General features: G+C 50.0%; 1 protein-coding gene across 5 annotated transcripts in view; it reads right to left on the reverse strand.

The window, feature by feature from the left end:
- SMOC2 (SPARC related modular calcium binding 2) overlaps nucleotides 1–15094 on the reverse strand; it is a 156994-nt gene that overhangs the window by 11823 nt on the left and 130077 nt on the right. For 4 of the 5 annotated variants that reach the window (XM_082475833.1, XM_082475832.1, XM_082475831.1 and 1 more), the window contains one exon: nucleotides 861–960. The exons of the other annotated variant lie outside the window; for it this stretch is intronic. In XM_082475833.1, the coding sequence (XP_082331959.1) occupies nucleotides 861–960 (100 nt within the window). The remainder of the gene's footprint in view (nucleotides 1–860; nucleotides 961–15094) is intronic. 5 annotated transcript variants of the gene reach the window in all.

Below are 15094 nucleotides of genomic sequence, written 5' to 3' on the forward strand. Positions count from 1 at the left end.
GGGCAGGCAGGGAAGAAGGCCAGTGCTCTAAGGAAATAAAGACAGTGAGATCCCCAATCAGAAAATGTGCTTTAAAATAAAGAGATTAATTATTACTAATTAACAGGGGAGATCCAACGCTTGAAACACTATATCCATTAAACACCGCAAACTACCCTCCTAGGGACGTCACCCACAGAGACGAACAGCTTCGGGGAATTAACAGTCTCTCCGGAAGCAAAGCTCAAAGCCTCAGCCCCAGAACTGCATAATTTCCACCAGGCGCACAGAGCAAGTTTCCAGAGTTTCAGAAATCAGATTTTGAACATTTTGTTAATGTAATTAATGCCACTGAATTGCAGCCTTGAAAATGGTTGTGATGGTAAATTTTATGTCATATATATTTTACTGTAAAGAAATCCTATTTTGAGAATTTTAAATTGAACATTTTAATTCAAAGTGTTTAAAATCCAGTCAATAGCTCTAAAATGCGATTCCAAAGCGGGAAGCCCTCTGGACCAGGGTCCTCCCATCCCCTCCCCTCCCCCTGCCCCCGCCCTCACCCCTGCCTGATGGAACCTGGGAAAATCCCAAGGTCTGGGCCTTGTCCCTGATGGCAACATCCTCCCTGGGTTGATCGCATTACAAGAGAACCTGCTAAACAAATGTCCCCCAGACAAAGGAAGTGACCTCAGGTTTGGGGAGGGGACTTCTTTCCTGCAGGCCCTGCCGTGTCCGCTAAGCTGATCAGGCCTCGGATGCCAGTGTCTGGAGTCTGCCCTCCAGCTTCTGAGAGTTCCCTCTCAGAAGGAACTCCTATTCCTATTCCTTCTATGCCGGGCTTCTTCCCAGCCTCCTGCTCTGCAGTCGAGCGCACGCACCTGCCCGGGGAGGAGGGGTCGGAGACGGCGTGGACCATGTCTGTGGACAGCGCGTCCAGCACACTCGTCAGAAACTCGTTCTTTTTGGCACCAGGACAGCCTGAAAAAAATCAAGTATGGACAGCTTTTCAGATTTCCCAGAGCTCACGGAGTACAACAGATTCTTCTCTGTAATGGGAAGAAAGGCTTACGTAGGATTCAGAAATCAGTGTGCTGCTTCTGAGCATATACCCTGAGAAAAGCATAATTCAAAAAGTGACACGCACCCCAGTGTTCACTGCAGCTCTGTCTACAATAGCCAGGACATGGAAGCAACCTAGATGTCCACTGACAGATGAGTGGATAAAGAAGATGTGGCACATAGATACAATGGAATATTACTCAGCCATAAACAAGAATGAAATCATGCCATCTGCAGCAACATGGATGGACCCAGAGATTATCATACTAAGTGAAGTCAGACAGAGAAAGACAAATATCGTAAGTGATATCACTTACATGTGGAATCTAAAATATGACACAAATGAACTTATCAATGAAATAGAAACAGACTCACAGACATAGAGAACAGACTTAGGATTACCAAAGGGGAAAGGTGGGGTGGGGGGAATAAATTAAGAGTTTGGGATTAACGCATACACACTACTAAATATAAAATAGATAATCAACAAGGATCTACTGTATAGCACAGGGATCTCTACTCAATATTCTGTAATAACCTATATGAGAAAAGAATCTGAAAAAGAATAGCTATATGTATAACTGAATCACTTTGCTGTACACCTGAAACTAACACAACATTGTAAATCAACTATACTCCAATATAAAATAAAAATTAAAAAAAAAATCAGTGTGTCGGGCGCCCTATATCAATGAGCTCATTTGAACACTTGTAAGCACGCTGCAATCCATATATGTTGATTTTAAAACAGTTTCTGTAAATTACAATCTCTGAGATTTATTGAATTATTACTATGTGAGACTAAGGGATTCCCAGGCACTATCATCTCATTGGTCCCAAGGCTGCAATCCCAGCAGGTAACGTCCCCACATTACGCAGGAGGCCCCGCATGCTGGCAAACACCCCAAGCTCACATGGCTGGAGAAGACACGGCCCCAGAGTCCTGTCAGGGGAGCCTGAGTCCGAAGGCAGCGAAGGGGCTTCGAGTAATTCTGTAATTGAGTTTACTTGAAGCTTAACATTCTACAATATACTTTACCTACAAGTTAACTATCCCTAAACTCCCCTCCACCCTCCTCGCCGTTTCGGGATAAAGAGATGCAGCTTGGCATGTCTTTCCTGGGCTCTGAGAAGCAGGAGGAACATTCCACATGGACCGGATGTTGGTGCTGTGTTATGACGGCCAAGGCATTCAAAGACCAACGTGTTTACACAGAGAACTCTGGGTTTCATAAATTTCCTTTTGACACGAGTTTTTGTTATTATTATTCAAGCACATGTTAATTGCCTAGAGCAGGAATCCACTTACACCAGTTTCCACTTCGTTAAATACACATATCAGAAAACAGATGCGAATCCCTAAGGGTCAGGGAAGGGCGAAAATAGAGCTGTGTTACTCCCCTTCTCCCTTTGGACACAACTGGAAAGATAGATTATAATCCATAGGGAAACCCCCAGGACGATTGCAAGAATGTTACTTTTCAAGAAAAAAATAATTATCTCATTAACTATTCCCTGGGGAGGCAACAGCAGACTTGAGGCTGCAGGCGTGTCTGGGACCGTTGGGGACCTCGGGGACTTCCTGCAGCCCTGTCAGCGCCAGCTCTGAGACAGGGCAGTGCCCTTTGCCCTTTGTCACAGTAATGAATGCTCCTGAGAGCAGCTCGCCTGACCACCAAGAGGAACAGAGAACAGCAAGCAGGCAGGCAGGGCTGTGTCAGGGGCTGTGCACAACCCGCCCCGGTCCCAGCTGCCCCCGTGAAGTCCCACAGCCCGGCTGGCATCAAGGTACCCCGGGAGGGGTGTGGTGCAGGTAGGGAACACGCAGGTGTCTGGGAAAAGCCTGAGCTGGTGAGAAACGGCTCCGGGCTGAGCAGGTGTAAGAAAGCATTACGCTTGTGTTCTGTGCGGTGAGTATGACTTCAGTGGGAATGCACCCCGGTTATTTTTTGCTGTTAATTTTATCATATCCCCCCAAAGGAGGTAAAGCAACACAAGATTTTTAATTAGAAAATGATATATATGCATCAGGAAACACAAGACTAACTGCACCTAAAAGCTTTAGAAGGCTTTAACACAACAAGCAGTTAAGTTTAATCTACTTCTAAAACCAAGAAATATTAAATCAATCCTGCTATAGCATGTTTTTAACGTGGTATAAATTACAGACTGCGAAGTGCACAGATCTTTCTGCTAAGGATTATATTTCGCAGTTGAGAGCTACTTTAGTCCACCAAAAGAATACTTTTCATATTTATTTGCAAAGACACTGAACTTCACTTAAGTAAAGAAAAGGGAAAAACGGTTTAGGCTCAGAGAGACAGAGCTGCTGCATCCTGGGACCAGCCTCCAGGCGATTTCCGCCCCGTGCTTTGTGCACGCACGAAGTCGACTTGCTGCTGGGCAAGCCCGCTCGGAGTGAACACTTGCTGGGACCCAGGCGGAGGTCTGGGGTCCGGGGGTGAGCGATCTTCCCAGACCCGTCAGATCCCGGTTCTCAGGGCCGAGGTCCTCACCTCGCTTGACGGGGAGACGGAGATGCAGGGTGACCTGGCACTGTGAGATGTGTGGCTCCCGGTTTTCAGGACAACCACTAATGAAATAGCAACAGCAGCGCCATTTCCAAGTAAGTGCGTGGATAAGCAGGGATGGGGTAGCGCCCACAGCGATTGCACTCCGGGAAGACAGTCCCTGCGCGTCCAGGCTCGCGCGGGCTCGAAGGCCGACCAGACTGAGGACGAGGAGGTGAAAGGACCTCGGCCTTCGCTTACTATCTGTACTTCAGCTCACGTGCCTTTACTCAAACATCCTGAGAGGACGCTTCCTCGTGGGGACACGAGGGTCCCAGGCATGCTCATCCTGGCACGGTGTTTGTAAAAATGAGAAGAAATCAGAATGAAAAATTAGCACGTCATTAAGAAGTGAATTTTCATTATATGAGAAATGACATAAGTACCATGAAATCAAAATTTCACCACCGTGAAATGGACCAGGCCTCGAAAAGGAACGACGGGGCTGGCGGTGAAAGGGACGCACCCCCAAACCGCCGGGCTCCCTGCAAAGCGCAGGGCAGCACTCGCTCCCTCGGGCCACGGTGACGACCGCGGAGATCTGGGTCCTGCCCGCAGACCATGCTTGTGGCCACGCGGCCTCCCGTGTCCTGGGCTCAGCTCATCGAGTTGCCCCCCGGGGACCTCCGACCTCCTCCCAGCAGCTCACCTCCCCTTCCGCCCGCGCGGCCTCCATGCGGCCAGAAGCGCCCAGAAATCTTGTGTCCTTGAAACCACAGCCTGCGGGCTCCGTGACAGGACACCTCGTCACTCTTTATTTGTGTCCACCCACAAGCTTGTTCCCTGCGGGACGTGGAGCAGAGCTCAGAAGGCTTGGGTCAGGGGAGACGCAGGGCAGGGACGGCCCCGTGCCAGGAACTTCCATGGAGAACTGACGGCCAGCTAAAGAAACATTTGTAGACAGAGGAAACCAGACTGTCTTTCTCAAAGCTAGAAGCAGAATGACTCCAACCATTTATTTACAAATCTGAGGCAAAATAAAACAGCCAGCTTGTGTTGAAGATGCCTAGCTGATTTCATTTATCTGTGGACTCCAAGGAAAATACTCGGCATCCTGTTGCGTTTCTGTGCAAACCCTTGGGTTCTGATCCTGGTTTGTCCCCCAGTAAGCTGGCGGCCCCATCCCAGGGCAGCCCCGCGCCCGCCTGTCCCCAGCCTCAACCCCGACTGCTTGTTAGCAATGAGCCGACCGGCTGCTGGTTCCCGAGATGCCAGGCGCCACTCGGCCCCAGGGAAACTGGTTCATATGTGATGCCTTCAAAAATTATTTCACTTGATATCTCTTAAAATGAATGTGTTCTACACTGTCTACAAAACATCCTTATTTTAAGAAACAAAAGTTTTTGGTATAGAAATGACTGATTTCAGCAAATTTACTTATACAGTTTCGTCTTCTCCCTTTTTCTTTAAAGTACAGATGGAAAGATTTTCAGGACTGCTCCCTGGACCACATCACGAATCCCCACTCCATACGGGAACTGGTGTCGCTTCCTTCCCGTCACCTGGAGCACTCAGGACCACCCCCTAAAGGAAACCCGGCGCCAGAGGAAGGGAAGTCGGAGGGTGGCAACGTCCTCCTGCAAGTACCACGAGAAGGCGTGAAATGGTGACACTCCGTAGTTTTGCACCCATGTCACCAACACGGGTCCCTAACTGTAGCCTGAGCGTCACGCAGCAGGTGAGGTCTGTGGGCCGCTGGGCAGGGAAACCGGGAGCGAGGGATCCCACTAGGTGACCAGGTGACTTGATGGGATGGAAAGTCTCACAGGACAATGACGCTACTTAATCTAGCTTCCAAGCATGTAACAGTGAGCAGCTTCAAGTCCTCATCTGGCTGGTTTATTATTTCAAATGTCTAGAAAGCTAATGTAGGTGAGAAATAAAATGAAATGGAAACAAAAATAACACCTTTCTCTGATTTTTTTCAGATCTCTCTGAGGAGCTGTGTGTGTGTGTGTGTCTGTGTGTGTGTGTGTCTGGGTGTGTCTCTGTGTGTGTGTGTCTCTGTGTGTGTCTGGGTGTGTCTCTCTGGGTGTGTCTCTGTGTGTGTGTGTCTCTGTGTGTGTCTGGGTGTGTCTGTGTGTGTGTGTCTCTGTGTGTGTCTGGGTGTGTCTCTGTGTGTGTGTGTCTCTGTGTGTGTGTGTCTCTGTGTGTGTGTGTGTCTGGGTGTGTCTGTATTATACCTGCACACTTATTAACTCCATTATAATTACCTACTTCTCTGTTTATAGGTTTAAGTCCTCAAATTTGGAAGTCAGCCAATGGGGAACAAATTTCTCTAAATTTTTATCAGGTATGTGTCACGTCTGTCAAAGAAGTCTGGCATGGCATCTTAGGATTCCCTGTGAGGAGGCAGTAGGGAGACACATGGATGGGGGAGGTAGGGATGCAGGAGGTGGGATGCAGGAGGTGAGGTGCAGGAGGTGGGATGAAACAGGTGAGATGCAGGAGGTGAGATGCAGGAGGTGAGATGCAGGAGGTGAGATGCAGGAGGTGGAATGCAGGAGGTGAGATGCAGGAGGTGAGATGCAGGAGGTAAGATGCAGGCATCCCTTCTCCCTTGGCCCATGGCTGCCACAACAGAGCTGAGCAGAAGCCTGGAAGTGTGGTATTTTTCTGGACTTGGTCAGAACTTTAATGGAGGAACTGGACATTCCCAAAGGCCTGTATAGTGTCTTCAGTGAAAAAAACCAGAGAGAAGAACTTGGGCAGATAGAAAATTCTCCTTGCAACACAAAATCCCTGGAGATCAAAGTCTTATGGTAATAAAGCCAGGATTTAAAACTCACATATAAGGCTAGTCCTTCTCCCAAAGTTTTAAGAATGTATCATAGAAATTTTCAGGGAAGTCTAGTTTTGTGCAATTTCCCCCAGAGTAATATGAATGCATTTTACCTGTAGGGTGTGGGTCAGAATTGAGACCCACCATTCGCTGCCTTCAAGGGTTGTGAGAAATGGGAATAAAGTTACACCCGCTCCTCTAGAAACGTGAAGAAAAGCCCTGATAACTGTCTCTATGCAATGGATTAGGCCCACTCTTGCCTGAAGACTAACACAGTCTAAAGGTTGCTAGCTCTACGTGAACTTTAGGCACCAGATTTTAAATCCCTTTCTTTAATGTGCAATATTTTGAACTACATAAAAGCAGCTGAGTGGTGTGTAATTTCTTTCTCAATTACCTTTGCCTGAAAGTAAGTGTAAACACACGATGAATCGTGCTGTGTTCTTTCCCTGTGTGTAACCAGGGCCCTGCAAGGTGCCCCAGGTGCGAACCACGTACCTCCTGGACCCTGGATATTGCCTGGGTCTGCGCGTGCAGACACAGTGGGTGGGTTTCCTGGTGGAAGGCTCTCCTCGTGCAGCTGAGGAGGGGAAAGTGAGGCATCACATAAAACCATCCACGGGGTTGATCATCTCGAGAAACGGGAAATGAAACTGCTGGGACGCTCATCCTCACCGTTTAAAACACAACAATCCGGTGGAGAAGAGAAAGAAAAGCTCTACAGAATCTGCCACTAAGTCAGGGGCGTCCGAGACCCAGAGACAAAGCTGCAGAGAGGCTCTCTGGCCCAGGAGCACGTGGGACCCCCGCTCTGCTCCGCGGCGGCTCTGACGGCACTCGGCTGCGAAGTCTGCTCTTGACCCCGCCGACAGTCCACAAGCACGGCAGCCCTGCGCTCTCGCTCGGCCGAAACGCTGGCCGCCTTCTAAGTCCACATTCTCCTCAGTTAAACACTGAGCTCATAGCTTGTTTCCCAAGCACTGACTTCCCTTGAACACGTACAACACGCCCATCTCGGGCCGTGGGGTCCACGCATCCCACCTGGGGCCCCCGGGGTCCACGGAGGGGGGTCCCCGCGCCTGGGGTCTGCGCTACTCCACTGACTTGCACCTTCCAGCCCCCATGCTTCCGCCTCAGGACAACCTGCCGAACTGGTGATCACGGCAAGGTTCTGCCAAGGGAGAAGGAGGAGGGGAGGGAGAGGAGAAAAAGGAGGGGGGAGGAGGAAGGGAGGGAAGGAGGCGATAAGTGGAAGATTGAGGTTCTGGCTGAGCTGGAGAGCTGTAACCCCCGGGGTGGGGGCCCTGCATCGCCCTCACTGATCAGGAGTTCAGAGACTGCCAGGCTGTAGTCACTGCGCTGGTGCAGAGGGGCACAAACAGGCCAGGGACCTGCCCTCTCCTGCGGGTGGATGGTGACATCAGACGAATTAACATCTCCCTGCTGAGGACCCGGGCCCTGAAGTGTGGAGCTAGCCCTCTTGAATAGGCAGAAGGAGAAGCTTGTGCAAAGGCCCTGGGGCTGGGGACACGTGCGTGCTGAGGGGCTGAGAGGAAGCCAGGGTGCGTGGAACAAGACGGGCATGGACAGCGGGAGTGAGAAATCGGGTGCAGGCACCGCGGGGTCCCGGCAGCCACAGAAAGGAGCTGGGACTTGATCTGGAGGGAAATCGCAGCCCTTGGAAGATTCGGAGGAGCCCCACCATGTGATTAATGAGTGTCACGGAGCCCACTCTGTGGGCTTTCGATGGACAGTGGGGTCCCCGGGAGCCCAGGTTGAGGCTGTGGCCTGTGGTCCAGGGACAAGATTGCTGAGACCAAGGTCAGAGTGCAGCCCAGAGACCTGAGAAGTAGGTTCAGGGGAAATCAGGGGTTGGAGGGGGCAGCGCTCCAGGGCTGGGGCTACGGCCAGGTCACACAGCCTCCCGAACATGACAATGACAGAGGACATTCTCAGCAAAGGGTGCACTTGGATTCAGTCCCCAGATCCATTCTTATAAAGTTGCTCACACCGAATTTCCTACAGTCACAGAAAGAGTGAAAGATGATGTGTCCTGATACACTTTCTCCATGAAACATTTTATGTCCCTCCCTTAATTTAATAAGTGCCTTTTTCTTAATTTTTAACTTTATATGCAGCTTAAACGTTTAAAAAAGTTAAACAGAGATAATTAGAAAAGTTTCTTTGGTCACGCTTATTGTAAGATCCATAAAATATCTGTAGCTAATAAAAGGTACATAAAGTGTACCTTCATAAATCCTCCCTCCAACTTGGAATTGTTTGTGTCAAGGTCAAGATGACGGTGTTAGAACCAGGTGGCCCCTGCACGGCAGGAAAGCACATAGTCAGGACGCCTATTCATACTTTAAAACGTCCACATGGGAGACAGCGAGTAACATTCATCCTCAAAAAACGCCCTAAAGAAAAAGCACGAAACTTTCCACTCTTAAGATAAAATCAAAATCACTACTCTTATGTATTAACTTTAATTTTTAAAATCTTTTCTGTATTTACATATTTTATATACTGTATTTACTTTTTCATATTTTCAACACAGTTTTTCATTATTCTAAACAAAAAGGTTTGTAGGCTTGAGGTTGTAGGCTTGAGGCTTTGATTACTTAATATTTAGTAATATCGGAGTTGGGTTAAAGTTGATGCCTAAATGGACTCCAGAAATTTTTCTCGTGGAGATGTGGTCAGAGAGAGTCGGGGCTCAGAGAATCCGCCTTCTCGTTCACTAGATGCCCTGAGGTTCCCTCAGCTGTGATGTTCGAGACACTCTCTGCCTTTGATTTTGTTTCTCTCTTGGGTGGGTCACCTGAGTCCAGCGTGTGCACTAGGAATTCGTAATAGCTGATAAGTTAACCGTGAATACTTGTCTCCGAGACAGTGTTTATGTTTCCTGAGTCTCCCTACATTTCTCAAGGACAATATTATGTCCTTCCAACATTCGTTTGATAGCTACTTATTAACCACATGCTGGGTGAAAAGCACTGTTTTTACCCTTAAGGAGCTTATAAAGTAAAATACTGATGACAGGAGAGGAGGGTTTATGGTGATAGAGTAAGACAGATGTCAGTTTTGCGGGAAGCACAGACTTTCTGGAGGTCTCCTGTCGGCCGAGGAACAGGAAGCATTTGAGGACACGGGTCCACGTCGTAACGAGGTGTTTTGACCAACAGATACTGTTGGCAGAATTAGGGTTACTTCTGATCATCCCTTCAAGGCTTTCCTGAGTCAGGGGGCTTCCCTCCCTCTCACTGTCACTCAGAGCAACAAAACAACTACCTTTGCTTGGATTTTCTCCAGAGCACAATATTTTGAATGTTACCAAACTGACAGTGAAATGCTTAGGTGGCGCATCTTTAAGACCACGGAGAAGGGATAAGCGTGGACTGTCTTCTCTCGGAAGGTTGGGACACCCCGGCCCTTCGGGAAGCCATCCTCACTCTAGTAGATGTGACCTGAGGTTGTGCAGGCACCTCCCTCGACACAACTCCGCAAAACAGAGGGCGGAGCCACGAAGGGGAGACAGGCTCCTGTGGAGACGCGGCCGGGTCCACGCGGCGCCAAGGACCCGCGGGAGGAGCTCTGCCTGTGCTCGGCGTCCCGGCATCCCTCGGAAGACCGAGGTCACTGTGCCCAAGAATTGCGTGTGTGCACGTGAGACTCGAGAGAGCGCTGTGCTGCTGTGCTGTGTGTGGAAGCATCGCTTCCCGGTTGTGGACACACGCGCTTGTTTACTCTCTGCCCCGCCCTCCACCAACGCACCCAGCAGTGCGGGCGCGTGTTTCTGAGAGGATTTCTGAAATATTTCCCGAGACAATGGACCGCCTTCCTGTGGGAGCCGAGCTGGCTGTCCCTGTAAGGACAGTTGCTAACTACCACGTGTTCTAGGCCTGGGAAAACAGAAAGAGCAACGCGGTTCCTGCTCCAGCCCCAGGGATGACAGCCACGCGGCCGGTGGGCACGCACGCTTGCACTGCCCACGGCACCTGCGGCGGAGGGAGGGGCCACACCTGTGCCCCGACCAGCGGGATCTAACCTGATGTCCGACGGATGGGTGAGGAACATCGGATGGGATCTCGGGCTGCATAACCAGACAGAGGCCTGGCCAGGTACAGGTGAGCCGGGTCCGGGCGGCGCGGGGAGCTCTCCTCCTTTCCAGGAGCTCGGCGTGGGAACCCTGGCGGGCGTAGTGCCCCTCACCCCACAGCCCAGCGTCTGCCTGGCCCGGTCACGAGGAAAGAACAAGCAGGTGGTTTGGGCCCAGCGACGGGGCCGGACGTGTCCCCCCCAGCACACAGGCTGGAAAAACCGGACTCAGGCCAGGTGTTCAGACACAGGCTGGTTGCAATCTCTCTGCTTTCCACTTCAGTGGAGAAACCTTTCTTTCCAAACTCCTAGTTCATTTACTTTTATTTTTGATAGTTTGCTCTACAATACAGGTTCTTTCATATCCTTTACGAGGAATCCAGGAAAGAACACGGGCTTAACCACCAGATAGATGGCTCAAACCACGCACCTGTAAAAAGTCATCCACCTCTGTCATAAAAAAATAAGCTTCTGCTCTACGATGTGCTTGTAAATTATACTTTATAGCACCCATGACCTTGACTGGATTTCAAGTGAGGTTGCACTTTACTAAACTTTAAAATATTAAGAGTGAGCAAGTGTCTTCGTGGCCATCCCATAACGGGATGGGTGACTTCTGCTGCTTCCCTGACTGTCAGTCAGCACGTGAGTCACCGCAGCCCCGGGACGGAGCCCTGGGGTCGGCCGCCGGCGCCCCCGGCGTCAGTGGAGGCCCCGCGCCTGCCCTGACTTTGCTCTCTTCCTCACCCCCCTCCGCCCCGTTGAGCTGGCCGGTCAGATGCCCCATCCCCAGCGAACCCTACCATGGACACGGGGAGGAGATCCCCGATGGGAGCCACATACCAACAGCAGCAACAAAACTACGTGACGGTCCCTGAAGAACTAGAGAAAACAGTAGGCGAGGGACAGCGCCGTTGACGGCCAGCGACCACCAGCCAATCTCTGGGGCCATCTGGGGTTTTAATCACCCAAACGCATGCTGCAATCACCTCCTCAGAGCCCCAGACACAGAAACAAAGCCAAGGTGATGACAGAGGGGGATTCTTGTGCTGCCGCCGGTGAGGGAAATGGTCCCCATGAGCCGAGGGCTGTGCACGTGGGCTGGGGCCGCCCCCGCTCATGTTTCCAGGGACCCCGCCGCGGGCATCAAATAGAACGGGGACCTGGGCCATCTCTGCAAGCTCTGTAATCTCATGATTTGGGGGGAATTTTAAACAGACGTGAGGGACAAGAGGTAGAAACGACACCGCGTCTGAGGAAGTGCCCTCCTCAGCCGCTGTGCCGGTTAATGGCCCTGCAGACTCTCTGCTCAGCCGAATCGGAGAGTGGACTCATCCCAGGAATTTGCTAGAATGTCTGCATCTTAGGAACAAGTCCCAATTGTAGTCAATTTTCAATGCAAAGGTTATTGTAAACCTTCACAGGTAAATACAGTCAGAAATGGCTGCCTCAAGGATTTTTCTTTTTCTTCCCTGTGGGATGGAAGCAGTTATACACTTGGCAGAATGTGGGCAAATCACCGAAGGTGGGGTCTTGCAGAAGCAGAAGGTCTGGCCACATTTTGGAAGCAACAAGTTGTTCTTTTTTTTTTCTCTACGTCTAGACCAGCCATGCAGAGCCAAAAATGGTGAATTCAGTCGACAATTTGATGAATGAGACGAGAAACTACAGCTGAATCTAAACAAAGAATACTCTATCCTGAAAGTGTCAACTTCTGAGACATTTCTAGGGCAATGGAGCCAAGCCCTCAGGACCCCAAGGTCTGCTGGGTCCAACTCAAAGTAAATGTATACGAACAAAAGCACACAGGAGTCGTCTTCTCTTTTTCAAAAACAGTTTGTTTCTTCCTCATATCACTTACTCTTTGCCTAAATTTCAAATTCTTCTCTTTGAGTCACAAATAGAATGATAACAGAACAACACTGCAGACTTCAAAGTCGTTCTGATGTTGTGACCTAAACTATTACAGACCCTACACTTTTCACCAGATTCATTCTCTCGCCCAATCATGCATGTCTTCCTGGCATCGTGTCAGTGAGGAGATGGGTAGAGTGCGGCTTGGGACCACATTGATTCCAACGTGCCCTCCTGATGGAAATTTTCCACTTTCATCACCAGCCCTGCAGCTCCACAGCCGACCTCTGCTTCACTCCTTTGCACACAGGGTCCTCTGTGCCCACCTACCCCCCGCCCCCGAAGCCTCCCTCCAGGGCTCTCCTCCCACCACGTCTGCCCAGGACCCTCCAAGCTAGAATCCCCACCCTTCCTCCAAGCTCCCAACAAAAACAAAGACAGACTGTTACTGTAAAACAGAGCTACTTGAGTACCCCTGCCACAAGAAACTCTGAAAAAACATATTTAATTCAGGTCTAACTCAGTGGCAGGCACTTTTTAAAGCTATGGTCCAACAATATGGGGTTTTCTGGGGTTGACAAGAGGTGATAGAGCTGGCTTTTGGGATTGAACACAAAGTCAAAAGAGGTCTGTGCCTATACTTTGTTTTTGTCATAAAATGCATAATAACGTCATTCAAAGGCAGCATCATTTCTCTTGGGACTAAAGTCTGTTGCCCCGTAAGTGTCCACACGGAAGGTCCCAAAGGGTCCAGGGGTCTTGGTCAGGTGGAATCTGGCAGAGCCGCAAGCTCCTGTCCGGGCAGCGGGGGTAGGCGTGCGGCTGGGAGCAGGACACCCACGCTGGGCCCCGAAACTCACCCGCAACTGAACAGAGCCGATGACCCACCCTCTGGGGTTTGGTGTGGCTACACCGGAACCGTGGGATCACATGTTACGTGGACAAATTCAGCTGAGGTTTCCGGTGAGAGGCAGGCGCCCTGGCACAGACATCGTCCCCCGATCTGTGTGTCCGCGCAGAGCCCACGCCCAGGGTTCATTGCCAGATGTCCATTCTATGTAACACTGCTTTCAAATTAGGATACGCATTAATTAGTGAGCAAATGTTTGTATTTATTCTCCTGTACCTCCTGGAATGACTTGAAGCAAAAGCCCTGGGCCTATCTCACCAACAACTGTCTGTTAAACCAGTGAACATTCTATGTAGAAAATCTGTGCTTTCAAAGCTGCCTTAAAACAGATGAACTCACACCAAAACTGCCTCCAAAAATAGAGAGAGAGAGAGTTTTAACGCAAAACACTGATGAAAAGGAAGACTTACAAAATGAAATGCTGACCAGGAGGGCTGGATGGCCACATGAGGACCAAAGCACCACTGAGAGGGCGGTCCAGGGGATGCAGTAAGCTGGGGAGCTCTTTGCCCTGGAACCCCACCCAGCCCAGAACTCCAAATCCCCACAGGCTTTGCCTCAGCACCACGCCTGTTGGCTCTGCCCAGCTTGGCGACGTGTCTTCTGAGTGACCTTCTTCACCACCCAGGGCCTGGATGCCATCGGAAGAGCAGGGTAACATCCTTCATGGAGTCTGGGCACCACCTGCACCCCAGGGAGACAGCTCTGAGGGCTGGACTAAAGGCCTTCGTGGGGCTTCTCCCCGGGGCATTGAGGGGACCCCCCCCCAACGGCAGCTCTCTGGGGGCCGCCTTCTTGCTCCAACGCAACTGCTCTGCCCTCCTCCACTCAGGACCTGCACTTCCCAGCCCTTGGAGGGGGCCGTGCCTCTAAGTCGCTCTCGAGTGAGCATCTGAAAAGCGGACGGCAATGGACCCGAGTCAAACATCACATAAAGTCATGTTGGAATAATGCTCACCAAGTGACCAAGAGCCACACACGTTTTCTAAAGAGAGGAGGGAACCAGGAGGGAAGCCGACAGCGTTGATGTTTCTGCTGTGCCTGGAATTCAAGCAGGGGCCACACACTAAGGCCCAAGACGGCCCCCATCCCTGATGCTGTGTAAGGTGTAAATGGCACAACTGCCCCAAGGAAACCCCCCAAACGATGGGGTGCTCAGAGGTCGACCAGTTTTCAGTCTATGAACCTAACCCTTGAGAACCAGCTGCAAATGCTCACCTCCCATTTCAGTTACAGGCTTCTCTGAGAACCATATATTCTGAATACTTGCAAAACGATGATTCCTTGTAGATTGGTGCGGCTACTATGGAAACAGTATGGAGGTTCCTCAAAAAATTAAGAATAGAATTACCATATGATCCAGCAATCCTACTTCTGCGTATTTAGCCAAAGAAAATGAAAACTCTAATTCAAAAAGATACCTGCACCCCAATGTTTACAGCAGCACTATTTACAATAGCCAAAACATGGAAACAACCTAAATGTCCATCGATACATGAATGGATAAAGAAGATGTAGTGAAATCACACACACACACACACACACACACACACACACACACACACACACACACACACACACAGGAATATTACGCAGCCATAAAAAAGAATGAAATCTTGCCATTTGCAGCAACATGGATGGAATAGGAAGGTATTATGCTTAGTGAAATAAGTCAGAAAGAGAAAGTCAAATAGCATATAATTTCACTCATATGTGGAATGTAAAAAACAAACAAAACCTGAACAAAATAAATGAACAAACTAAACAAAACGAAAACCAACACCCAGATGCAGAGAACAGGTTACCAGAGGTGAAGGGAGGAAGGAGGGGAGAAACAGA

Source organism: Balaenoptera physalus, assembly GCF_965194825.1.
Source record: "Balaenoptera physalus genome assembly, chromosome: 9".
NCBI lineage: Eukaryota > Metazoa > Chordata > Mammalia > Artiodactyla > Balaenopteridae > Balaenoptera > Balaenoptera physalus.